At 47.2% G+C, this 26,051-nt stretch overlaps 7 protein-coding genes across 7 annotated transcripts; 3 read left to right on the top strand and 4 right to left on the bottom strand.

Annotated features, from left to right (window-relative positions):
* Positions 1-1,121: 1,121 nt before the first annotated feature.
* F5147DRAFT_759188 (uncharacterized protein) lies at positions 1,122-2,601 on the bottom strand. Its single transcript, XM_041440435.1, has 2 exons — positions 1,719-2,601; positions 1,122-1,662 (listed from the first exon to the last, which is right to left on the bottom strand). Exons 1-2 carry the CDS (start codon positions 2,520-2,522, stop codon positions 1,441-1,443), a joined length of 1,026 nt encoding a protein of 341 aa, XP_041295853.1. The 5' UTR covers positions 2,523-2,601; the 3' UTR covers positions 1,122-1,440.
* Positions 2,602-2,646: 45 nt separating this feature from the next.
* F5147DRAFT_681055 (uncharacterized protein) lies at positions 2,647-4,080 on the bottom strand. The gene is made up of 5 exons (XM_041436349.1): positions 3,823-4,080; positions 3,613-3,771; positions 3,430-3,559; positions 3,135-3,377; positions 2,647-3,078 (listed from the first exon to the last, which is right to left on the bottom strand). Exons 1-5 carry the CDS (start codon positions 3,994-3,996, stop codon positions 2,765-2,767), a joined length of 1,020 nt encoding a protein of 339 aa, XP_041295854.1. The 5' UTR covers positions 3,997-4,080; the 3' UTR covers positions 2,647-2,764.
* A 110-nt stretch (positions 4,081-4,190) lies between these two features.
* F5147DRAFT_681056 (uncharacterized protein) lies at positions 4,191-6,267 on the bottom strand. Its single transcript, XM_041436350.1, has 6 exons — positions 5,279-6,267; positions 5,130-5,222; positions 4,932-5,072; positions 4,499-4,880; positions 4,330-4,436; positions 4,191-4,281 (listed from the first exon to the last, which is right to left on the bottom strand). The coding sequence occupies exons 1-5, from the start codon at positions 6,001-6,003 to the stop codon at positions 4,362-4,364; spliced, it is 1,416 nt and encodes a 471-aa protein (XP_041295855.1). The 5' UTR covers positions 6,004-6,267; the 3' UTR covers positions 4,191-4,281; positions 4,330-4,361.
* Positions 6,268-7,279: 1,012 nt separating this feature from the next.
* Positions 7,280-8,103, bottom strand: F5147DRAFT_770683 (uncharacterized protein; the record flags this gene model as incomplete). Its single annotated transcript, XM_041441169.1, has 4 exons — positions 7,280-7,549; positions 7,608-7,795; positions 7,853-7,970; positions 8,035-8,103. 4 exons carry the CDS (start codon positions 8,101-8,103, stop codon positions 7,280-7,282), a joined length of 645 nt encoding a protein of 214 aa, XP_041295856.1.
* Positions 8,104-9,730: 1,627 nt separating this feature from the next.
* On the top strand, positions 9,731-10,390 carry F5147DRAFT_650400 (uncharacterized protein; the record flags this gene model as incomplete). Its single annotated transcript, XM_041433450.1, has 4 exons — positions 9,731-9,815; positions 9,872-9,880; positions 9,928-10,055; positions 10,121-10,390. 4 exons carry the CDS (start codon positions 9,731-9,733, stop codon positions 10,388-10,390), a joined length of 492 nt encoding a protein of 163 aa, XP_041295857.1.
* A 1,426-nt stretch (positions 10,391-11,816) lies between these two features.
* On the top strand, positions 11,817-13,197 carry F5147DRAFT_571318 (Septin-domain-containing protein; the record flags this gene model as incomplete). Its single annotated transcript, XM_041431040.1, has 5 exons — positions 11,817-11,876; positions 11,945-11,996; positions 12,055-12,403; positions 12,456-13,029; positions 13,075-13,197. 5 exons carry the CDS (start codon positions 11,817-11,819, stop codon positions 13,195-13,197), a joined length of 1,158 nt encoding a protein of 385 aa, XP_041295858.1.
* A 3,409-nt stretch (positions 13,198-16,606) lies between these two features.
* F5147DRAFT_834960 (uncharacterized protein) lies at positions 16,607-18,379 on the top strand (the record flags this gene model as incomplete). The annotated part of the gene is made up of 2 exons (XM_041443940.1): positions 16,607-16,891; positions 16,939-18,379. The coding sequence occupies 2 exons, from the start codon at positions 16,607-16,609 to the stop codon at positions 18,244-18,246; spliced, it is 1,593 nt and encodes a 530-aa protein (XP_041295859.1). The 3' UTR covers positions 18,247-18,379.
* Between the last annotated feature and the right edge of the window lie 7,672 nt (positions 18,380-26,051).

Raw genomic sequence — 26,051 nt, forward strand, 5'->3', positions numbered from 1 at the left:
ACAAAGCAGAACACAAGCCGCCACCCAGAGATGTCAGAAGCAAGACAAAGAAGAAAGACAAAGATGTGATGGAAAACGACCGAGGACACGAACAAGAGATCAGCAAGGAAGACGAACAAGACGACGAAAGCCTGAGGAAGGACGACAAAGATGACCAGAAATACGTCAAGGAAAGTTACAATGAGGGTGCTAAGGATGACAACGAAGGCCTGGAAGGCCTCATGAATGACGTTCCAGTGCAAGACAAGGAAGACGACGATGAAGGCCTGGAAGGCCTTATGGATGACGTTCCAGTGCACGACAAGGAAGACGACACAGAAGACGACGATGAACTTGAAGGCCTGGAAGGCTTCATTGCTGACGTTTTAGTGCACGACAAAGGCGTCGAGGAAGATATTATGAAACAAGATGACGGGTGCGTCAAGGAAGATGCCGCAGTAGGCGACAACGAACTCACAGAGGACGGCAATAGAGGCGTCGAGGAACAATTCGGGGGAGAGAACGAAGATATGAAAGAAAAAGTCACAGAGGACGGCAACATATGCTTGGAGGAAAATTTTATGGAAGACGACAAGGACGGCGAAGAAGACATAACGAAGGTCGACAACGAAGGAGTCGAGGACAATGTTGCGGTATACGACAGCAAAGGTGTCGATGAAGGCGTCAAAGAATGCGAATATGAATGCGTCCAAGATGACGTCCCAGAGGAGCATAACGAGGTCGCCATTAATGGAGATGACAACGAAGGTCATACGAAAACCACAGCAGATGGCGCATGCGAATCCACACATTCAACGTACCACTGTGATCCGCGTCAGCGGAACGACGTCATCATGATTCCCTCGCTCATCAAGGGCTGGCCCCCGGTCTTGCTATCAGAACCCATCATGAATGGGCTGGACCCTATCGATTTCAAGATCATGCAGTTGGAATGCGAATATCACCTATCGAGGAACCACACAACGGCCGCTTCGTTTGATGTAGAGCACAAGATCCTATCGGTACCCTCGAACATGCTGGAGAAGATACGATCGAAGTAGATGTACCTTGATGCCTATTTATTTGCGAAATGTACTTCTTGACTGATGTTGATGTATGGTTGATATTTCCTTCTCCGATCGAGCCTGTACAGTATTTGCAGGAGAGCTGTCTCCAAAATTGCACTTCTGTCGGTACATTCGCCATTGGGATATCTAAAAAAAAGAGCTTCCTGCTTAACCTCTGAACGTCGCAACTTAAGAGAATCGTTGCCAACAAACAATCATGGGTCTCGTGGTAGATGATCCGCACTAGTGGGCTCTCCGATTATTCCCAAGTGGGCACTCTCCTTCCACGAACAATCCCGACGAGCACTTCTTTACCCTTCGAGTAATTCCGATACCGGCACCCAACTAATGCGAGACTGTGATGGTTTATTCGTTCTGTGAAGTTTAGGAAGCCTTAATCCTCGTTATCCTTCAGGCATGCCCAATTCTCGTCCCTCTGGAACCACACCAGTCCTTTAGGAAGGATGATGGTCTGTAGGGTTGGGCACGCTTTGCTCCATGCTTCCGCGATGATCTTTTCATCGTTGAAGGAAGAAGGTATACCTGGCGCCATGAACGTGATGTATCTCAGGGCCTTGAACTGCGTGAGACTCGAGCCGATCTCGAGTAGAATTTCCTGTAAACAATAAGTAAACGAAAGAGACGAAGCCATGCATGAGATGAAAAACTTACATGGGTGGAGTGAGGCGTGAGAACCACGAGATGGAAAGCCTCAAGATGAGGTAGCCGGGCTGCGATGAGAGGAAGGAGTGCGACAGGAGGGTCGCTTTCCAAGATCAGAACAGTGAGCCTCTTTATCGCTGTAGCTGATAGTAACAACGTGTCGAGGGATGCACAGACGTCCCTGCGGTAAAGTGACATGGAAACGCTCTCCACAGGTCTACCTCTCAAGACCTCTCCGATAATGCTGGGGTAAGCCGTAACGGTCCTAAACTGTCCCAGCTTAGGGAGCGCCTTAGGTTCCAGCGCAAAGTCATACTCCTCATTGAGCCCTCTCAGACAAAGCTCCGTTATCTTCGGCTGCATAGCCAGGAATTTCGCCAGCGAGCGGTCGCACCGCATGGATGAGGTGAAGGTTGTGAGCGAGAAGGAACACCCCTGGAATATCCATGCAACATCAGCAGTGTTGTCTGTCTGGGAGAAGTTGAGGGTAAGTGCTGTGAGCGATTTGAGTTGCTGGAGCGCGCGATTTAGGAGGCGGAGGATATTGGCGGTGATGAAGTTGTCGGCAAAGTTGAGATCGATGGAACGGACATGTCGGGAATAGGTGGCATTAGAAGCAAGGGTCTTTATAAGTTTCAAAGCTTTGACCGACGACGTTTCTGATATGTTACGATAGACCGCACGAAGTGCAGTATTATGGAATATGGAGTTGCTGTTAAGGACTGGGACGAGTTCGTGACGTTCCAGGTAATTGAAGATGAGCTCAAGGGTCTCGACAGGTAATACGGAGGATGTCGAGTGGACACCGTCCATGATCAGGACTCCGTTCCTTGTTTGTGAAGTCGATTGATCAGTGACGAGGCCTGAGGTCAAGATCAGCAGTACTGTCAGCAAAATGTTCGCAGTATGATTATTATAGTACCACGGTCACACTGGGTTTTCTCCACTCCGCGAAACAAAAAAATCAATTAACTATATATTTATTATTGCATGTCTACGGGTATTGATTGAATGAAATCATGCAAATGTGTCCTTATCACCGTATCTAGATCCAATTACTGGACTTTAACGGTCTTTGGGGCAGGCATGCTCCCCTCAGCAATAGCCTCTGCACGTAAACCCTCGGCTTCAATCTCTGCAATGAGATTGCGTTCAGCCTCTTCACGCTCAGACTTGCTCTTGTTCTTCATTGCCGCCTTTTGGGCAGTGATGCGTGCACGATACTCGCGGTACTTGTCATCAGTGCCAAAAATGCGGTCGCACCACCGGAAAGAGGTGGAAAAGTTGTTCGTGAAGGCCATGTGGTGGAAATCATGATGCTCGGCACCTGACCAGAAGGGGATGATATGCTGTAGCGACCAGGGGAAGTCTAAGGAAAAAGAACATGTTAGCACTGACGATCAGCTACTATGGATAACTACCAACCGTAGCCACTGTGAGCATCGATAGCTTGGAAGAGACGAAGCGTAATCCAAATGTAGACCGTGAAAATGTGCAAGTTACGAGTGTACCAGCAGTACAAGACGGGTCCAGCAATGGTACCAGTACCAAGAATGAAGACTTCAGCAGGGTGGGCGTATTCAGCAGCAAGACCGAAAGGTGCCGAATACTTGTGATGAATCTTGTGAATATGCTTGTACAATGCGCCGGTGTGAAGTGCCTGGTGGGCTACAATGATATTATCAGTAAGGAGAGCAGGGACGTTTCAGGATTCACACACCAAAGTAATGGAACATATCTTCAAAGACGAAGAAAATAGCGATTTGCGGGAACATGGTTGTCCATGAAGGGAAAGGAACCTGCCAGGTACTCATACCAAAGTTCTCTGCCATAGGGTGGAATAACCATATCTTGCGGAGAGAAAGAATTAGTTTCGAACGTCAGATGCATAGACTAGGCTCACAGCTGGAAGTTCGATGGTGAAATGCGAGAACAGCACCATTTTCGTACACTCCCACTGCTCTTGGGCAGTGGGAACCTTGTTAGGCTGGAGTTTCCACCGGCGGAAATAAGGAATAGCGTCGATGATAATCCAAGGGATGGAACGTCCAAAGTATACAAACTGAAAACAATGAGCAAATGTTCATGGACTCTGAATAAGAAAAAAAAATACCTCATGGAGCAAGAAACTCATGAGGCCCGTTGCAATGATTGGGTTGTCAATCCAGATGTACCAAGCAGCCCACATCTGCTCAAGCCAACTGAGTTTCGTGAAATCAATGTTTGCATAGAGCTGCTGAGTAGTAGTCTGAGCCACAGCGGCGACGGTCGTCGCGTTGAAAGTCATGATGGTCGAAAGCAAAAAAAGGCAGACACTTAAATTCAAGCACACTGCGAGGTTTTGAAGGTGACAAGTGAAAGTGAAAATCGCGTTTCGAAGAACACACCACTTTTTATGTAAGTAATAATTTATGGCGTGAGCCGTCGGACAACGACTCAACCAATCACAACCGGCTTACCTAACCCATGTTCATTCCCATTCATGTCTTCTCGTACTGTCTGTCTCCCAGCACTGCCTATTATTCAGACCAATTACAAAGTGACATGCAAAATTAGGTCAGGATGGGCCTTGGTGTGTATGTTACTGCGATTAACCAATTTCTCTGTTGACGATTGCTAGTTCCCTGTCGTGATTATCCTTCAGTGATGCTTTCACAGTCGTATGGAGGCTATGATAGTGTATAACAGAAAATCGCCATCAAGGTATACAAATGTAGCCGAGCAAAGTAAGTATTACAGTGGTAAAACGAAGGAGTAATGGTATAATAATTGATAATACATATCTAAGGAAGTTCGATGGCGCGTCTGCCGGGAACATATAGCTCAGGCTCCCCCTGCGAATTTTGGCGTACCCTGTACGGGTCCCTCTCCAATCGGTTCAGTCGAGGCAAATAAGGCGTTGGTAGTACGGGTTCATGCTCTAGAGTAAGAGAATTCTCTACCTCATACTCCTCATCTGTATCATGGTCTTGGTCGATTGTGTTGACCTGCTTGTTCTCTGGGGGATAGAAGCATCGTGTGGGAATTGGACAAATTTTGGCGACTTTAAGCGGTGACGGAGGGGTTTCCTTGATTTTCTTCCGAGGTGAGTCCTCAGGGCTGTTGGTCTCCTCTTCGACCTGAAGTGGTCGTTTGCGGCTCTTATGTGCGGGTGTAAGTTCAGTCCATTTCCTAAAAATGACACATTAGAAGAAACTGATTGGATTCAAGTAAGTTACTCACCGAGATGTGTCGTCCTCGCCGCTGGAATACTCATCATCTGTGACATCTCCCCGACGCCAGTTGGGGCTACATGGCTGGTGCGAAATTCCTTGTGGAGAGGAATCAGGACTCTCATCTACGGGCAGAGGCGCAGAATTTTCCCTAAACAACACACAGTCAAAATTTAACAATTCACGCAAGTTAAATCTAGTTACGTACCAAAAATTGGCTTCGCCATCGCTGAAAGGCTCATGGAGGTACTGTTGAGGGTAGTTTGGGCTGCAGCTCGCTGGTGGAGACTCAGACCTTTCGCTAAAAACTACAGGTCAGAAACTAACACTTGGTGCAAATGTAAGTGAGGTACGTACCGAGAACCATCATCAGCGTCACGACCATATTTTTCATCTTCTGCATCTTGCGGGCCCTTCTCACTCTCACCGGCACCGCCGCCAAGATCCTCCTCTTCCGCATCTTGATGATCCGCTTCACCCTCGTTGCTGCCGTTTGAATCTTCATAATCTACGCCTTGTAGTTCTTCTTCATCTTCGTTGTCCAGGTTGTCATCGTGAGTCGCCAGCGACCGCTCGACTTTCCTGATCATCTTGCGCACAAAGTTCTTCCCAGCGACAGATCCCAGGTGGTTCAAGAAATTCTGCATTTTATCCCTCTCGGCTTTGAGTTCGGCCTCTGCGAGAGTTGCATCGGCCAGAGCTTCAGCGGCCTCGGTTCGTGCATACCCAAGTTCAGTGTTGACATGAGTGCGGCTGCGATGAACGTCGGCGACCATCTGTGCAAACCACGTAGGGTCGTTGGCGAGAGGAGGTGGAGGAGGGTAGTTGAACTCCATGAGAGGCGGATCGAGGGAAGCAGTAGGATTTGGGACGCGTGCATTGCGAGGTTTGTCGCCTGGTGGCGAAGGGAATCGTTCGAAAGGGTATTCGGCCCATGTATCACCCCCAGATTCTTCAGAGTCGGACATGTCGTCATGAGTAGAACGATCGACTTCCTTCTCCTTGCCTTTACCCTTCGGGTCTGAGTTAGCGGCAGTTGCGGTGGCTTGTGTTGGGTTCTGATGTTCAGTGTCGATCGACATTACAGCAATCTTCAATCTTCAGCTTTGTAGGCTAGTAATCAGGTACAGGAGGAGGTACAAATTCAAAGTCAAGAAGCAATGGATCGTTTAAAATACCTATAACAAACCGTCCACAACGTCTTAAAGCCACTTCAAGTTGTGGTGGGCCAAAACATCGGGCTATTGTCTGGTTCAAGTCCACAGCCTGCCGCTCACGGAAACCCTAGGATCCCCAATAAGTCTGGGTGCTTGTGGGACCGTTACCTTTTGGGGATGTAGTGAGACATAATATCCGACTTGCAGGTTCCATCAACGCTATTGTGGGCTTCATTTGGTTGTCTATTGTATTTCGTGGGTCAAAGCTACGGGGACTATGACTGACGAAGTTCGGGATGGTGTGTACCTTAGACTTTAGTGGTTATTTAATTGGTTCCTAGTTGCGCAGCCGCAGTGATTACAGGTGAAATAACACGAAAACTGATAGTAGTTCTCTCACAGTTCGGATACAGCCTTTAGAAGAATAAAGCAAGACTCGGAGTTCGATCGGGAACGTGGAGCCAATTTCGAGTCATAAGATGAGTACTTTTTCTTCGTAATGCGGTTAAATCTTATACACAAGCTCAGCCAATACTCCTGGTTGACGTTTTGTTGGGACAGCATAGCAACGTGATGCCAGTATGATGGTGGGTGTTATCGCAGTAGTCTGGACTCTGGACTCTGCATATTAACTGCAGGGCCCGGGGAGTTGTCAGCGCAGAGTAGAAGTTCAATCGAGAAGTTCCTTCCTGGTCGGATATTAAAGTGACAGGAGTCATATGCTTGTAACCGCCTGTCGTGTTGTGACGACCTCAACAGAATCACACTCACACATTTCACCCTAACTTTTTATCGTTGAATTAGTCGTCATTGTTGAGAATCAACATGCAGTCAGGGCTGTAAGTTATGGGCATTGTATCTCAAGTTGGATACTCCAACCGAGGGTCCACCATTTACGGTTCATAGGTTCGGGAATTTTACATTGAAAGAGTCTATGTCATGTGAAGGCATACATGCGAGGCATGGGGATATGAGATCGCCAAAGTCAAGACTCAGTCTGAGCATACTCAATCAAACAGCAAGACCAGATATGCAACTTGCGCAGAGATAACAACAAAGTCAGTTCGGCAAGTATAGCTAAAAACAGCGAATTGTCCGTGAGCAAGAAATGATCTTTGAGATTCCAAAGAGCCTGCGCCCGCACTCCAGACCTATTGAAGCCATTCCACAAGAATGAAGTCGCAAATGAAGTACCCAGAATTCAGATGTGGAAAATAACATGGGAGCCCTTTGTCTCCACTCCAAGAGAAGTGAAGTCCCAGAACACGAGGACATCGTTGTTTGTATCCACCTTGATACCTGCGATATCCGACACCAGGCCTCCGGGTGCGACATTGAAGTCAACTTCAATGTCGCTGTTGAACCTGAGAGAACCCATGGCTTGGGAGAGGAGGAGGAGTCCAATAATAGGCAAATTCAAATAGATTTGAATTGTGGCAGTCGAGGCATCGGTGTCGATAGATAGGTCCATCTGTGGTGGATGGTGTGAATGATTGTAAGCAATGCATAAACACGTCCGCAACATGTACTGGCCTCGAACGGGCCGATGGCAATCTTCTTAACAAAGACGCCGTCGACAGCGGAAGTCTGGAATATATAGATAACTTGTCCATCATCTGCTTCACTTTCTCGATGCATTCTTTGAAGAACTTTAGATTCACTGCGGGAATGTTAAATTCATAGCTAATCTGCCGTTCAGCGTGCTCACGAATAGTATCTGAGGTTGCGGAATGAGCAAAGAGCCGAGGTACTTTAAATTCATGAATATAATTACCTTCAGAATTTTTGACTGCACTATCTGTGGCAAAAGATATCTTGCCAGAGGCAATCATCTTTGAAGGGAAAGTGAGACTCGACATATTGTATGGTGTGCGAGTGTGATGATACTTGGGCTAGAATAGAAAATGAAAATTGCAGTTCAACGTTCACGACTCGCAGACTGTATAGCATGAGCACATCGTGGCCACGGGGAGTTATGTTGACAGTGACAATGGGAGTAGCACCGCCCGACGAAAGGCTGGACATGGGAGCAACCATTATCTTTTCCGCCACGCGTGCACACGCAATAGCACAATGACAGAGAAAGTGCCTTGTACCTTCAAAATCTGCAGGTGGTGTTACCCAATTAGGTCCGTCTCTCGCCATACATAATTGTCTGACAAAATAATGACGAGAAGGGTACAACTTGAAGCCGCTACTAACTCACTAGTAAGTTCGATTAATACATCTTCCGTGCCACTTTTGACGGACCATTTCTTGCACAGACAGCGTTTTTTTGATGAGGCTCTACGAGCTACTGTATGTCCTTCGAAGAAAGATACCATCATCATCAGTACTTCCCACTCAGGCTGATAGTTAGTCAGGCTCTTACTACGGGCTGTAAGCGATAGACTAGTACTGTTGTTCCAGAAACTGCGATCAGCATACTGCCAGGAGAAGTAGATGCCCTGTACCTTCAAATATTTATTATCCGATTAGGCTTTTCTTTCCCCATACACATCTACCTTACCTGAGAGGCAGTGACGAGAAGCTCACAGGCCGCATCATAATAGCTGGTTTCGATTGATTGGTACCTCTGCTGTACCTTTCAACGTCCTTGAATCGATCTTGACGGGCGAATTCGTACGCCGACAGTATCGCGGCAGAGGTAGTAGTACGGGCTACTTCGCGGGTGTGAGCATTGTTGGAACTTGGCTCAACCCATTCCGTCACTTTAGTCAGCGAGGCTGTAGTCACGTAAGTAGCAATTTATCTACTATTCCATAACAGAACTCTATCCACCACATGATTCACATGTCTTCGTCTAGCCCAACAGTGATGTTCAAATAAAACATCGCCCGTCGAACAAGCACAGTGCCGGGGAACTTGTTAGGTTCGAGATGGGGCGATCCAGGGATTCCCTGCATGGTCCCGACGTATTTCTCCTTGATCGTGCCTACGGCCAGCGTTGCCGAGCTTGGCATACATTTCGAACTAGTTGACGGGCAACTGATCCTCTAGAAGTTTCAATATAGCTGTCCTAACGATGTGAGATGATCCCGATCTCTGAAGAACTTGGAACGTGCATTTGGAAGAACAACAAAATTACATCGTGTCTTCTGATCATCATACCTGCTATGATCTAGTTTCATAATCTGATTGTTCTGGGCAGCTGATAGACCTTATAGTCAACTTCGAAAGGCACGCAGCAGGCATCAACTAAATATTAAGGTTTTGAAGTGCCCTCCTCATTGTTGTCTTATTACTTCTCAGCTATTGGGTTGTCAGTCGAACACGCAAGGCGAAGAAGGATACGAAAGGAGGCACTTTCACCGCCAGTGGAATACGGATGTACAGGGCACTCCCCCGTCAATGTCTAGCGTCTAACAATTTCTAAGCGCAGCCGAACAAGAACTTGGCTGTTCGGAGCCAATCTGTAGGTCCAGGAAAAGTGGTGGTTGCATATACTGTTTCTAGGTCGCACACCGATGAAGTGTGGCGGCCGGGTGTCTTCACTGTGCAATTCTGCTCAGTTACTCCCCCATCAAGGTACTTCCAGTTGTTCATTGTAACCACTATGCCCTCGTGGTATAAAGTCTGCTTATTGTGAACTGTGAACTGCAGTCCCTTCGTCTAGCCTGATTGCACTCGTACACATAGACCTATTTACGATATGTCCAGCCTCACCTCCCCTTCGATGATGATTGCTTCTGGCAAGGTCTCTTCCGCCACAGACCACGCAGTCAAGAATACTGAAGGTACTTATCATATTGTTCGAGTACCTCAGATCAATGCTCATTCTACAGTTGCATAGATATTACTCGTGAGTATGTCCGATAGCGTGTAGAGCACGAGCTTAACATTCCGCAGTGCACCTGAAGTTTTGTAGAGAATGCATTGAGAACGTGAAGCTTGGTGACGGACAAGTCATCTACGTACTCCAGACTTCTGCTGTCGACAGTGTCGTAGTCAATAAAATTCTCGTTGACCCTTTTGAGGTCAGTCCATGTTACCGGCGGTGTTCATCCATCCATTAGAACGGTGTTCGCACCCTTCATTTCAGGTTGACATTACCATCGACACGAGTGCCCTGATTGTCACAGTTCAAATATATATCGATCTGCCCATTGTTGGACCCCTCCTTCTCGCCCAGGCTATGGGTGCTCTCAAGTTCAACAGCGACATCGAAATCAACTTCAATGGGACGCCTGGAGACCTGGCGTCTGGGGTCGCCGGTGTCAAAATGGATGCGACCAACAATGTTGTACTGTCCTGGGACTTTGCATCTTTTGGAGTGGAGACGAAGGGTTCCTACATCATCGTCCATATCTGAACTTCTAGGTACTGCATTCTGCGACATAATTATTATCGGGAAGGCTTAAACTTAGTCCAGTCTCCCATAGTTGTGGAGCGCAGCCCTTGTCATGAGAAAGGACATATTCTCACTAATAGTGTGCGTAATGCACTACAGTTGCACTGTCATTCTATCGTACATCTGGTAAATTGAATCTTGTTGATGGGCAGTGTTAAGTTGGAATGATACCTTTTCCGCACCGTGTGGTGTCCTCGATTCCAGTACGATGACTGTACGGGCTACTGCTGGGTGCTCAGCATTTGATACCCTTTGAAGATTCGGCGGTATCAATCTTTGAGTGCTAAGTTCGATAATGAATTGCAGTTCGACAAAGTTGTCTGTGCTGTATAATATTTGATAATTGTGAGGGGGTCCATGAGTTGACAAAAAGCTCATAGGACGAGGCAGAGTTGTGAATACAAGACTCACTAGTAACGCGCAGCATATGGCTGTATGAAAGGGATCTGAAGATATGGCAGCGCAACCCTTCTGGTATGTCACAAAGCGTAACCCTTTCAAACTGAGGAAGCGATACATCCATAGCCCCACTTGTCGTGGTCATTGGTTAGCGGCGTACGCCATGAGAGCGGACGCAAGAATGGCAGGATTAAATCGGAAGTACGCTTTCTGCCCCTCCAGCCTACACAAGCCTTTCAACCTCCCAGAGCCATCAAGGACATGCTTGACAAAAGCAGTTCACCTGGTAGTCATGTCTTCCCCTCCAGAATCAGGTGTGTGCTGGAATTTAAGTTGTGTCTGCTATAGCAGACGACCAGGAACACCAAACTCTATTTGAGCCTGATCGCAAATGATGATCAGACTGAGATTGCGGTCGCATTTTGTGTGTCAAAATACTCAAGATGAATAGACACAGACTTAATGCGAAAGACGGATACATCGATGAGCGAATACATACAAGGGCAGCGGTTGTCGTCGTGTCTGACATATGATTATTAATGTCGTGAGTTAGTAATTAATGTAACTATGTAAGTTACTTACGATTGTCAGTCCTTAGTAGATGAACTTCTTGCACCCCCACGTCGTGAGTCGTGATAGCGTCCTGTCAGAGGCTTCCTCATGACCAAACCCCAGTCGCCACCGGGTAACTCATGAGGGGTCCATTTGCTGAACACTGATTGTGCTCTGCATGGACACTTCAAGTAGTCGTGTACCGAAAGCAGTAAGACCTCGGTATGTCCGTTGAACGTTGAACGTTGAACTCTCGTCACTGAGGGTTCTGAACGATGAGGAGAACTACTTAGTACCCATAAGGTTAGTGTGCCAAGTAATACCAATAAAACCAAACAACGCCAAATTGGCAATATCAAAAGTCGGTAATTTCGCCTCAGCTATTGTCGCCTGTCAGTGCTGTCGTTGTCGTCGAGCAAGAGCATAAAAGTCAGTCATGTCATCTGCACCAGCACCCTCGTTTGATGGCATCGGTATCTCCAACCTTCCCAACCAGGTGAGGTGTTTGTCTTGACATCTGTCTCATTTTACTGACTACTATGTGTCTCCTTCCACGCAATCTAGAGGCACAAAATCGTCGCCAAACATGGTGCACACTTCACCATGATGGTTGTTGGTGAGTACAATGCATTTATAATGAGATAGGCCTTTCAGCTTACCTGTTTACGTGCCAGGCGAGTCGGGTCTCGGGAAGACGACCTTAGTGAACACGCTTTTCACGACTGAGTTGTCTCCTGCTAGGAACTACAGCAGGCGGCACCACAAACAACTCGACAAGCTCACCGAAGTCGAAATCATCAAGGCTGAGCTTGAGGAAAAGCAGTTCAAGGTCAAACTTACCGTCATCGACACCCCCGGTTTTGGTGATTATGTCAACAACCGTGATTCCTGGTCGCCAATCGTCGACTTTATCGATGACCAACACGAGGCATATATGCGCCAGGAGCAGCAGCCTCAGCGCCACGAAAAGATTGACCTCAGGGTTCACGCTTGCCTCTACTTCATCCGGCCCACTGGGCACACGTAAGTCGATATAAATTTCTGAATCATTACCAGACGCTGACTAGATCCTTAGCCTGAAGCCGCTTGATATCGAGATCATGAAGCGCCTTGGCACGCGCGTGAACCTCATCCCCGTTGTTGCGAAAGCAGACACTCTCACGCAAAATGATCTGTTCCTTTTCAAACAACGCGTCCGGGAAGTCATCGCCGCCCAGGGAATTCGTATTTACCAACCCCCTGTTGAAACCGATGACGAGACTGCTGCTGAGCATGCGCGCATGCTCACTGACGCTATCCCCTTCTCGATCATTGGCTCAACTGAAGATGTCCAGACCCCTGATGGTCGCCTTGTCAAGGGTCGCGAGTACCTTTGGGGTGTTGCTGAAGTTGAGAATGAAAACCACTGTGATTTCCGCAAGTTGCGCTCTCTACTTATCCGTACGCACATGCTCGACCTTATCTCGACGACGGAGGAGTTGCACTACGAGAACTACAGGCAACAACAGATGGAGACGAGGAAGTTTGGCGAACCCAAGGTCAAGAAAGTGGACAACCCTAAGTTCAAGGAGGAGGAAGAATTGCTCAGGAAGCGCTTTACGGAACAGGTCAAGGCCGAAGAAGCCCGCTTCAGACAATGGGAGCAACACGTGAGTGAATTCTAACCCATTGCGACACTATCTAACGTCCCATAGCTTATCGCCGAACGGGACCGTCTCAACAAGGACTTGGAGATGGCACACAGTGCTATCAAGTCGCTGGAGGCCGAGCTCGACAACCTCCAAGCTGGCTACGGTCGTGGCAGTGCCAGGCGGTGAAAGTCGGATCCCAGTTTGTTTTTGGACAAATCTTCGCTCCGTATACCCTAAGATCTCGCTTGCGTTCGCTTCCACGCTCTCTTCCGCATTGTACCTTGCTGCCCATAAGACGAACATTCTTTTAGTCGCCTTGTCTTCCTTGATTTTCTTTCTTGATTTGGAAGTTACGTTATATACCTTCTCGTACACACTGCGCTGACATTATCATAATATGGTGGCTTTTGTGCCAGATACCTGGATTGAGAGTCATTTTTATGACGCCTATGGAGTTCATTGGCGAACGCATCAGAGTCACTGACGCCACGATGATTCAGAAACAACGAAAACGATGAGTATTTCAACCACAAGCAGTAGAGTTACTAGAAGACGCTTTCTGTAACGACTTTCGGTATTTCCAGATTCCTCACGTCCTCGTTTCCTGTTGCAATCGAATTTTGAACCGGGAAAACGCTATCTGAATTCTACCTCCATGAAGTATATTGATACTGAGGGAAAATGACAGATATCAATGCATGACAGTTTTAGATGGGTAACGCACTCCGATGCACAAACAGAGAATGATGAAGTAGATCCCGTCCTGAGCAGGGGTAGGATTGTGCCCGGAAGCGTGAACAGTGGCAGGGAGATCAGCATCCAACTAGCGATGAAAGCACCGTATCGGTAGTACTTTGCTGATCATTGTGCAAAAAATCCCATTCTGGATTCCAAATAATGCCATGCAAAGTGTATGAACTCGGAGTAGCCACTGTGATGGTCGAGCGCAGAAGGGCAGATGCGAGTGGACCAAGAAAACGACCAATACTGGCCCGGGATACTCGATTCAGGGATATGACAATACCAAGCTACTGCAGTGAAGCGAGGAACAGCGAGCTTGATGTTAAACAGGCGCATGTGCGTAGCACCGACAAGCCATACAATAGACCCCCTAGAATCTTCGATGTAAGTGAAGGGTCCTTCAATGAGTGATCTGTCGAGATCGTTCTACCTTCAATACGTCAGAAGCTTGACAGGTGTGCTCCGCCTGGCGTGACCACTTGACGCTCAGGCTGCACCTTGACAATTTGGGAGGAGCTCCGAACTTCAGATCTGATATCGCTGTCAAGCAACACGAGTGATTATTAGCTCGAAAAAATTATTGAACTTACGTTTCGTAGAGCAAGTTGGTGCTGATATGCCTGTCATACTTGTCATAGTGATATGTTGAAGGCACCGTGCCTCGACCCTTCTCAACTCCTCAAATTCGCCTATGTTCACATCTCCGAGTACGTCAGCCATCTCGATATTGGATAGCAACTAGTTGGTACCAGGTATGGGTTCCTTTGCGATAAAAGGCTAAGTTCGGCTTGGGTTATTTAAATTGTCAGCCTCGAGAACCTGACAAAAATAATGAGGAACATGCTTTACAAGAAATATTCAAGGACCAGTCGTGCCACGTTCGTCGTTCGTGATAGAGTCACTGTGTACAACCAGCGCCTTTCCACTGTTCTTATTTACGATATTGTGTTCGAGCATGTAACCTCACTTTCGTTGTAGAGAGGAAACCACTTCCAGGCATATGGGAATACACTGTTTTGTTGCAAACTCCACGGATAGATCGAGTGGCCAGTGACGACGCTGGCAGCGGAGGTGTCGGATTTGTTTGACTAGTCGAAGGAGAGAGACGCACCAGTCCCAAATGACTGTATGGTCACCCCACACGACTCAGTGTTCGCCACATTCCACTGCGAAGGATACGACGAAACGCCTTGTGAAAAGTATCGAGTACAGGCACAATGTCATTTCCTAGGTGATTTCCAGCACTCTTGACGATGTTACGCGGAACAACCTGAAAATTGAACATATCCAAGTAGGTGTGCGTCATGGCATTCATGATGATATATGAGCCTGTAGGACTGGTGACGGACATGTTGGAATACTTGCAATTGAAGAGCACTTAGCTGTAGAAGTTATTGATTGAAGAGCGAAGCGCTTAGTATAGCCTACGAGCTCGAGTACTCAACGTCAACGAGTACTGACTTTCAATTGGACATGTAGATTTCCCATGCTCTTGATCATTTACTAGTATCAGCATCGAGACGCAAATCATATTTAGATCTCTATAGCCTCGTATAATCACCGACGCCACTGCGATGTCACTTCAACGACCTGAGGCCAAATTTAACCCAGACCTACATAGTACTGCAGGAACGCTTTGAATTCATACCGGCGAGGTTTTCAGGAACTTGAAGTGCGTAGAATCCTCCCTCATCGGGTTCTTCATCACCATCACAAATGAGACCATACCGTTGCTCTTCTATCTCGGTGCCCTTCGGTTTGTGGAATTCGATGCCGGGTCGTCTATTAGCATGAACTCGAAGATACCTCCCTGAAGCAAGCGGCACTGACAGACGCCTGGCCTTGTCTTGAGGCCAACCGTTTGCTCTTCAACAAGACGTATGGGTGACATGATCCGAGATCCCATGACATATCGGCCGGGGTCGTCAGATTGGTCAAGGTGTGTCCTCGCAGGCTCGCTTGACGGAACTCTGCATTAATTTCACGCTCAGCCTGCCAATGATGTAGACCTGGACTTGGACTTGGACACCTTACATGACCGCCAGCCCCGTGGGCCGTGACTCGGATATCTTAGAATCTCATGTGTTGAGATTCCCTCGCGCTGAGCAACATAAATTGGATTCTCATTCTCAACACTTCGAGTCGAGGTTGGACATGCTTGTAAACAAGCTTTCCCTTGGGCAACACGCCGTCAATCCATACCCGACTGGTTTGAATCTCGATTAATTGATAGGCCAACTTCTCCCGAGATACCTACATCCCGCAGGGTGTTAGGAGACTTATCCTTGTATCATTCGACCCTTACCTGAACACCGTGACGCAAAGATACAAACAAAGCGCGGGTCATGAAATTGTTCTCTCCCTGTGAAATACCTTGGGATGTATCTGTGGTGCAGTAGTCATCGTGCCAGTCAGTGAATTGATTCAGTCCACTAGTAAGCGACTTCACATTTCCATCAACGCAAATCTTACATCTATGGAAGCCAGGACCATCGCTCTCTACATCAGGCTTCCATATATCAAGTTTGACAACGACCTTCAAGCTTCAACAGTGCTTACTGGTGGAAGTCATCACTTGACCGAAAACCCCCAGATTGGAGCATCGCTGTATGTTGCATCACCTCGAGCGCAACACGCTAGCACTAAATAGCAGTGGGTGTTTCCCACCTATTTAGCATGTCACGGTTCACATAATTCTGATATACTCGAATTCTCCGATTGTTTATTATCATGTTATTCATTGTCCTTACTTCTCCCTGTGGACTTTTTACATCGCGGTTCGATTTAAAATACCCTTGGGACCGAAACGCCCCTTCAGATTCATTCCACCTTCCCGTTCCTAATGGCTTCAGCAATGTCCTCTGTCAACACAATGCATCGCGCTCTCCTTATCTCTGAAGTTGTATCCAACATCATAAGTCATATTAGCGTCGACGAACGTCCTGGTGTCTGGCCAGTTGAATATGTCACATCTTCTAAACCCACATTATTCGCACTTGCATTAACTTGTCGCGCATTCTCGGAGCAAGCATTGGATGCTCTGTGGAACAATTTCAAAGGAGTCGAACCCCTCATGCGATGTCCTGGGATTATTCCAGCCCCGCAAAAAAGACTGCAAGAGGACCAATACTACCCGATCGTAAGTCCTTTTCTAGGAGAAATACACATAGCTCATTGTTGTCACAGATCCCAACAGAAACTCAGCTTGCCATTATTGCTCGCTATGGTCATCGTGTCCGGTCTTTAAGAGTGGGCACGAATTATTGGCGGCGTGATTATATCACTCAAGCGTGTCTACGAACTATGGCGGGCTCTTTCAAGGTTCTGGTGCCAAACCTACGAAGCTTGGAAATTGGATTTCCATGCAGATTGCTCCATCTGGTCCCCCCGCTGCTTGGCCCACGTCTGCAGCATTTTTTCATCAACATCCGCGATTACGAAAAAAATGGCCACCATTTGCACACCGTCCTCCAATGTTTGCCTTCATATTGTCCATCACTTGATAGCCTCGTGGTTTTAAAATCCTACCACCTATTTCGCGAACGGGAACCGCCTTTCGTTCTACCAATGTCGCATGCTATCCAAAAAATGCCGAAGCTCCGCACAGTTACTGTGCCAGCCATCACAAAGGATGCGCTAGTTTATCTGGGCGGATTACCATCTGTTACCGATATCAGTTCGCATCTGCCCACTGGCAGTGATCTCGAAGATATTCTTGGTTCATCCCGCGACCCAAAACTCTTTGAGAACGTTGACAGCGTTGATTGGGAGATCAAAGAATGGCGAGACGTTGAAGTCTTCACACATCTGTGGCCTCATAAACTCACCTCAATGACACTTCGATCAGAGGTAAAGTTTGATCCAAGCCTACTCCAGGTACTTTGTGACTCGCTCCACGTGCGCGAGGCTTTCAAGAACCTGCAGTACATATACTTATCCGAACCCATACCCTGCCGGTTGTCATCCAGTATAATCATCACCGTCGACATCATACGGTCACTCTTCCACCTCAGCCAACTTCGGGTTGTGGACATCGACACAAGATCATGCCTTAGCATTGGTGCGAATGACCTGGTAGAAATGGCAGAAGCATGGCACTTCCTTGAGGTGTTGCTCCTTAACAAGACGGATGGGAGCATGTCTGGCGCGGCACCTATGCCACAGTGGATTACAGTGCCAGAGGTTGTCGGTTTTGTCGAGCTGCGCCCTAGCTTGAAGCGACTTTGCATTGGTATCACGCTCAGCACCATAGATAATGACTATGACATGGACAAGGCAAGCCTACACGCCCTCAGGCCCCGTAACTCGGATAGTAGATTGAAAGATCTCACACTGAAATACCCTCGTGATGAGGAATACATACGGCAGACTTATTTCTCTGATTTTGAGATACTTTTCTCAAAGCTTTTCCCTCAGGTGAACCAGCTCCAACCCTCTCAGGAATTCCAAATCCTCCATTCTGACAGCATAGAACCACATATTCAACGCACTTGACCTGAAGGATCGAGCTTGCTATCCCAGTTTCGAAACTGCCCTTGTTGTATATATACGGTGGCCATACCTGTGTAGCTTATTTATTATCCATAGTTACTCATGACGTTGTCAATATATATATCAAGTCTCCATGTGCGCCAGCGCTGAAACCACAATACCTATTTATCTCTAGAGCTGATCGACATCTTGGATTTGATATACTGTAACTTGGTCAGACCGCTACGCATGTATAACCGTTATACCAAAGGAAAGCCCATCAGCGACGGTATACTGATTATGGGAACTGAGGTAAGCCAGCGTGCTTACATATACGGGCCACAAATGATTAACATTTTCTCAGTCACGGCCGCCATTTTCGATTTTTTATGCAAACAAGGAAACAAAGCTTCTACCCTGCATCACTTTAGTCTGAACCGTTCGCGAAACACAGCTTGCATTGTTCGTGTGTGTTGTGACATTCATTGTTGGAAAGTGCGCTCAGCGTTGGTGAACAACAGCTGTATTCATAATTAATGTACCTGTTGGAAAGTGCGCTAAGATCTAGTAAGTATGAGACTTGGAGCAAGATAAACAATACGCGTACCTCAGCGTTGGTGAACAACAGCTGAGGGACGCAAGCGACAACAAGACGAGGTACTTGTAGGATACGGAAAGACGGAGCTCGAATGTCAAGAAGTAAGGTAACCATACGATGCCAAGCATGAAACATGTGATACGACGAAGTGGTGAGGTTGCCCAATAGCCAAATGCAACGTTAATCTGTCCGCATGCGGACTTATCTCATCAACGTCCGAATGCAGAGAATAAACTTCCAACACACATCAGGAAAACCCCAACTTACTTAATCTTGCTTAATCAACTTAGCCACATTTGTTTCCTCTCTCATGCATCATCTACCTAGTAAATTTTGTATTTTTTTAGTGTAACCTGTAACAAAATATGTATGCTAATATGACTGAACAACTTTTTCCCGAATATGTCAAATTTGAATTTCTAGCAAAGTAGGCTAAGTCACTAAGTACGACTTAAGTCTGTTTAAGGCAAGTTTAAGTAAGTTGGGGTTTTCCTGATGCACCCCCTCAACCCGCCACGAGTGATAGTCCAGCACGATGAACGACAAATGTTGGACGTGGAAGAACTTTGGTGAAGATGTCGGTGCTGTTGCGATGAGTAGAGACCCAGATGGGTAGAAAGGTGCTGGCCTCAATATGCTTTCTAATGAAATGGTAGTGTAAATCTATGTGTTTGGTGCGCGTATGATTGGCAGCTTCCACAGACAGTGCAATAGCGCCTGTATTGTCGGCATAGAGCTTGAGAGGGAGATTGATGGTGATCTGTAAGCATTCGCAAAAAGATTTGATCCAGAGTCCATCCTGAATCGCCCCTGTCAACGCCATGTACTCTGACTCCACGGAAGACAACACTTGCATTGACTGTTTCTTTGCTGTGTGCGAGATGGGACCACCATAGTAATACCACACGTAGCCGGTGATGGATATACGATCTTCGGGAGATGTGGCCCAATCAGCATCACTGAATCCATGAATGCTGGTGTCTGCATTCTTCCCCCTGTAATGCACGCGATAGGACAGAGTGCCGGAGAGATAACAAAGAACACGTTTTGCGGCAGCGTAGTGACGTGGCTCGGGATTAGAGTTGTATTGGGAGAGTTTCATGACAGCGTGGGTGATATTGGGATGAGTGTACATGGCGAGATAAAGCAGCTCTCTGACAAGCTTGCGATATTCTGACTGGAGATTGTCGATTTGAGGATGGACATCAGTGTCCCGTCTGAAAGGAAAGGCTGGGTCCATGGGGAGTGAGACAGGATTACAGTGACGGAGGCCATGCTCTTCGAGAAGGTAGACTATGTAGTCCTGCTGATGCATCCATAATTCTCGTGTAGCGCGAGAACGGACATATTGGACACCCAGATGCTTAATGACTGGCCCTAGGTCTGCGATTCCAAAGCGTTCAGCAATGCGACCCTTGATCCAATCAAGGAACTTCCGGTTATTGCACCCTGCGAGGCCGTCATCAACATGCCACGCAATGATGCAGATGACGTGCACCCCCTTGCTGGTGGTGTGATTGTATATGAAGACGGCATAGTCAGCCTCGCAACGTAAGAATCCCAAACGTGATAGAACAGCACGCAGAAGTTCATACCAGTCGTACGCAGCTTGTTTCAGCCCGTAGAGCGAGGACAAAAGATGGCATACTAAGCTTCTCCCATTGTGATCGAGGCGCTCGAAACCAGGTGGCTGCCACATGTAAACATCTTCGCATAGTTTTCCCCACAGGAATGCACGCTTTGCGTCAAAGCTGTCAACCTCCCAGTCATGGGCTGCTGCGTGCGTGGAAAGGAGTCGGATCGATGATGGTCTGGCGACAGGTGCGAACATTTTGCCAAAGTCAACGCCTGGTACCTGCAAGAATCCCTGTGCTACTAGTCGAGCTTTGTGCGCAGGCCCACCTTTCGTGTCCTCTTTAAACTCCAAGACCCATCTACATCCTATAGCCTTGCGTCCCGCTGGAAGCTCGCGAAGCTCGTAAACGTTCATTTCGGACATTAGATTGATTTCCTTGTGCATGGCATTGAGCCAATCATTGCAGTCTGAGCGTTGCATTGCTTCGTCGAAAGTAGAAGGTGGTATCTTCATATTATAGTCTGCAGCAAGTGGGTTTCTGCGAGTATCGCTGCGGATGGTGACGCAGGCAAATTCAGTGGCGATGAGATTAGCAAGTACACGAGGATAACCAACTTCATCCTCATCCGGGACAATGGCATCAGCGTCTAAGTCAGTGGTGATGTGGTCAGGCGCATTCACCCCCTCAAGAGGCACCCCCTGAATGCGAGCTTGACGCAACTCACGCTGACGTGCCAAACGCTCGCGATCCAACACTAGCTTCTCCTGGAAGACTTGCCCATGTTCAGTGGGCAAGCGGACACATTCAGACCGACGAGGTTCTGTTGATAGAGGTGCCGGTGCTGCTGAAGTTGCATTCACATTCGACAAGGAAGGTGTGGAGGGACTCGCAAGAGCCAATGTTGTGTCTTCATCGTCTGAGTCATCATCCAGTGGAAAAGGTTGGCCCAAGAATGTTTCGTCAAAGATGACGTCACGCGAGTTGAAGAAGGTACCGGTAGCTTTGTCTCTGCAGCGCCAAGCACGCCCACCAGGGGCGTAGCCCATAAAATAGGCCTCACGTTGACCTGCACCAAACCGGTTCGGTGCATGGATGACTAATGGTCTCTCACGAGCCCGATACCCTAGAAATCATTATGAACAATCTTCCTTTACTTTATGGTTCAGACTGCAGTTCAGATAGTATTTTCATTTCTCAGACAGACTCAGATAGGCTGAATATTCTTGTATATTTAATTTTGCGGTAAAATTCTGCTTAGTCAGCAATAACAATGACTCAGACTGAATCCCACACATGTCAAGTAACAGTGTAAAATAGTTCTTGCATAAGTTGCCTTGTGGGAACTTTCTTAACACTCTAAATACACGGCTCGCGTCATTTCTACGGTCAATAAAGCAACATCATAACAAGACACCAACAAATAACATAATCAGTCTGTTACTTAATATTTGTCACATGATACTAAGTTATATGACTCTAACAGTCAGGTGACCTATGACCCTAAACCAAATCATGACAAAGCAACCTTTTGAGATGACTAAAGCTTGATGACACAAATTATAAAAGCACATGACTACAGTAAATAGTATTGGTACAATCTGACTAAGCCTATTCCCCTTAGAACGTGGGAAATAGTAACACAGCCACCATAATTTATCTATATAAGACCCCACTTTTTGCCAATAAAAGGAGGCATATAGGGAACTTTTAAGCCCCACAAAATAAATTTGAGTGTGAAGTGTGATCAGTATCAACAACAGTGACAAGAGCTGTTAAGCAACTAACTGAGAGGTCATTGTAAGCAACATCCAGCAATACCTTTAGCTCATCGTCAACAACTGTGAAATATCTTGAGCTCACTGTGCTCAACAGTGAGCAAACTTTTTCTTTGATTTTCTACTGGTGAACCTCTAGTCTCTTTCTTTTCTTTTCTTTTCTTTTCTTTTCTTTCTTCTTTCTCTCCTTCTTTTTCTGTTTGTTTGTTTGCTTGTTTCTTTTCATTTGTCTCTTTTTCTGTTCAGTTCATTCACGTCTCAGTGTTATTGTCTGAATTTGTTTCAAGATCTTTGTGTTGTCTTTACGTCCATCTAAGCACCGGCTTAGTGGGAAGACTTCAGAAGTTGATAGTGACGCTTGACCTCACTCATCTGAGTAGTGATACTGAGCCAGGGTTTTCTTTGTCTGCTAGACTTTAGTTGTTGAATAGGGGACTTGGTACTGAAATCCAAGGACGTCCGTTCCTGATTCTGTTTAATACTCATCGTGAGTTCCTTGGCAGCAGGTTCAATAGTGAACTAAGAGTTCTACTGATCACTGATTAGTCCTGACCTTTGATTCTACCTGTTTGTGCTGAGGGGGTGATTGCTATAATTTCGCACGACTTTCTGTAGTAAATTTATTACAAGAAGCATTGTTACTGAAGGAAGGGTTTCTCTTATCAATCTATTTCTTTTTTTTATCAGTACCATACTGTTGGGCTGACTTTTCTCTGTTCTCTAAACACTGCCATACCGTTGGAGTGAATCAATTTCTTTTTGTCATCACCATACCGTTGGGCTGACTACATTCTGTTTATTTTATTTTCTATTGCGTCCATACTGTTGGATTGACTGGTATTGCTACTGACCTCACAGGAAGTACTTTTGTCTGAACATAGCTTGGGGAAGTGTAAACAGCCACCCACGAACAACCACGTTATCAGTCATTGGTATTTGTCTGAATCACTGACCATGGAGATTTTTGATTTTGTAGGTGTTTATCTATAGATCATCTATCTAAGAAGACAACGTGACTTCGGACCCAGCTTATCCTGGAGCTCAGAAGGGATACGTGCAAAGCAGCGGGAACCGAAGATGTGAATGTGAGAAAGGTCGGGTTGAACATTATGTAGCATCTCATAGGGTGTCTTGCCCACAGGTAGTGCACATGACTCTGTGCGATTGAATAGATATGCAGCCGTTAAGGCTGCTTCCCCCCAGAGATTCCTAGGAAGACGCGCATAGTTTAACATGGCGTACATCCTTCCTTCAATGGTGTGAAGGACACGCTCAGCCCGTCCGTTCTGCTGGTGCGAATAAGGCGCGGAGAGCTGACGCTCGATCCCAGCTGCTTGCAGTTCAGCGGTAAATGCATCATTAAGAAATTCTCCACCGTTGTCTGAACGAAAGGCGATGACGCGAAGTCCTGAGCGGGTCTCCCACCTTGCACGTACACTTTTCCACGCATCTAGAGCTTGATCCTTGGTGGCTAAAAGCTGGAGGTCCAGGAGTCCTGTATGATCGTCGAGGAATATGATGAAGTAACGTTTATGGTGAGGAGTGAGTACCGGAATGGGGCTGCAAACGTCGGAATGAACTAACTCAAGGAAACGGGAAGCAGGAGGAGATTGTGACGAAGGATGAGGCAGCCGTGGATGTTTGGCGATGATGCAGGACTCGCAGTGTGACAATGCTTCATTAGAGTCGAGGGAAAACCCACGAGCAATGTGAGGAAGACGACAGACAGACTCTCCTCCAGTGTGACCCATGCGAGCGTGCCATATGTCGTAAGTCAATGGGACACGTGCAAAAGCGGAGACCTCTGATGGTTGAGACACCAGAGGTGTGAGCTCTTGAGGGGAAATGAACTCTAGGTCTACATAAAAGAGACGTCCGGACATGGGGATCGCTCCAAGTGTTGTCCCTCTGTACACGAGGTCGCAACGAGCTGGTTCACCCTGGAAGTTGCATTCCCATCCCTTGGCTAACATCCACCCGACGGAAAGAAGGTTCAGCATGGCCCCAGGCGCGTGAAGGCAGTTAGAGAATCGTACTCGGTGCTGAACTCCACCAATCTTAAGCCACACAACGCAGTCTCCACGACCAGACGTGCGGAGTGACCCATGGTTCGCCGTTTTGACAGTCACAGGGTCCTGGGTGGAGTAAGTCCAAAACATAGCGCAATCACTAATGAGAGTGCTGGTGGTGCCAGAGTCTAGGATGGTGGAAAGTGCATGAGCGTGGGCAGTGACGTCGTCAGATAACTCCTCGATGCCCGCACACGATAGGTCATGTATGTGTGCGGCCAGTGCTGCAATGGCAGGCGGTGGATCAGATGATGTTGGTGAAGGAGTGGGAGGAGTGCTGGATGCGACTGCGGCTGTCTCCTTCTTCTTCTTCTGCCAGGGTGCCTGTCCCGCCATTCCTCCACCTTCACGAAAGCAATGTTCCTTGTCGTGATCCCCACACCCACATCCGGTCGTTAAACAAAAGACTCCTTGAGGATTGTTCTTATGCTTCCGTAGTCCGGTGATAGAGTTGACGTTGGAAGTGGAGGAGGTAGACACAGAGTTGGCATACTCAGATCCAGGCCCAGATGCAGCAGTGGGATGGGTGTTGATCATGCGTGAGGCCTCTGTGGTAATGCGTGCTGTGCAACTCTCGAACGTGAGAGCATTCGTTTGGAAGGAGGCAGAAATGGGATTCCCGCTACTGAGCGCAAAACTAATGACAGTGGCAGAGAAACTGTCATGCATGCGTTGTTCAAGTTGAGTGCGGAACAGTTGCCAAGTGGGAGATGTAGGAAGTCCGGAAAGGAGATTAAACACAGCCTCTTCGTCTGAATAGGCAGCACTCATGCCAATCAGGCGATCACGGCAACTGATATGCTGACCGACGTAGTTACTTGCGTCATGCGCATCTTTCATGCGAAGTGCCTGTATGCGCCTTCAAATGACAAATTGAGAGCTGACGTCATTACGATGGAAGTGGTCTTTGAGGATTTTCCACGCATCACGCGCTGTGACCGAAGCGTTGCGGGGAATGAGAAGATGGATACTTGGTGCGAGCTTGCAGAGGATGATTGTCTTAGCCTTAGAGTCGTTGATTAGCCAGGCTCGTATAGCTGCCTTCTCAGCATCAGTGGGAGTTGCTGGGACGGCCGCTACAGGCAAGATCGAAGCCGTTCCGAGAATGTCACTCGGGTCTGCATTTTCGGTGACATGACACCAAAGGTCATCGTTCGTTAAGACAAGCTGCGCCTGCATCTCCCAGGGAATGTAATTGTCTGCTCCCATCAGCTCTGGTATGTGGTCGTACTTTCCCATCGTTGGGACAACTCGCAGAGTGAATTCAAGCGAAGGAGAAGAAGATTGAGCTGTTCCAACGAGAGGGAGTCCGTATCTTTCCAGTTTCTGTGTCGTTTAAGACACAGGGCTCATAACCTGTTGGAAAGTGCACTAAGATCTAGTAAGTATGAGACTTGGAGCAAGATAAACAATACGCGTACCTCAGCGTTGGTGAACAACAGCTGAGGGACGCAAGCGACAACAAGACGAGGTACTTGTAGGATACGGAAAGACGGAGCTCGAATGTCAAGAAGTAAGGTAACCATACGATGCCAAGCATGAAACATGTGATACGACGAAGTGGTGAGGTTGCCCAATAGCCAAATGCAACGTTAATCTGTCCGCATGCGGACTTATCTCATCAACGTCCGAATGCAGAGAATAAACTTCCAACATTCATGATAACGTATGTGCCTGTATACATGTAGTAGGAATATTGATATTTGGTGGACAGGTTGGAATAAGCTTGAAGCCCAATTATCAAAGCTTATGAAGAATGCCTCATTCTGGAAATGGAGGACAAAGATTACTTACTCGTTACTAGGTGGGC

The sequence above is a fragment of the Suillus discolor genome, assembly GCF_016758755.1.
Source record: "Suillus discolor strain FC423 chromosome Unknown F5147scaffold_12, whole genome shotgun sequence".
Lineage (NCBI taxonomy): Eukaryota > Fungi > Basidiomycota > Agaricomycetes > Boletales > Suillaceae > Suillus > Suillus discolor.

Excerpts from the sequence above, each read along its gene's own strand:
- F5147DRAFT_759188 (XM_041440435.1), bottom strand. The coding sequence starts at position 2,522 with ATGGACGGTGTCCACTCGACATCCTCCGTATTACCTGTCGAGACCCTT. Across the intron at positions 1,663-1,718 it reads TCACGCCTCACTCCACCCAT|GAAATTCTACTCGAGATCGG; the intron begins GTAAGTTTTTCA and ends TATTGTTTACAG.
- F5147DRAFT_681055 (XM_041436349.1), bottom strand. The coding sequence starts at position 3,996 with ATGACTTTCAACGCGACGACCGTCGCCGCTGTGGCTCAGACTACTACT. Across the intron at positions 3,560-3,612 it reads TCACCATCGAACTTCCAGCT|ATATGGTTATTCCACCCTAT; the intron begins GTGAGCCTAGTC and ends TCTCTCCGCAAG. Across the intron at positions 3,378-3,429 it reads AGATATGTTCCATTACTTTG|CCCACCAGGCACTTCACACC; the intron begins GTGTGTGAATCC and ends ATATCATTGTAG.
- F5147DRAFT_681056 (XM_041436350.1), bottom strand. The coding sequence starts at position 6,003 with ATGTCGATCGACACTGAACATCAGAACCCAACACAAGCCACCGCAACT. Across the intron at positions 5,223-5,278 it reads GACGCTGATGATGGTTCTCG|CGAAAGGTCTGAGTCTCCAC; the intron begins GTACGTACCTCA and ends TGTAGTTTTTAG. Across the intron at positions 4,437-4,498 it reads GCAGACGCGCCATCGAACTT|CTTTGCTCGGCTACATTTGT; the intron begins CCTTAGATATGT and ends CTGTAATACTTA.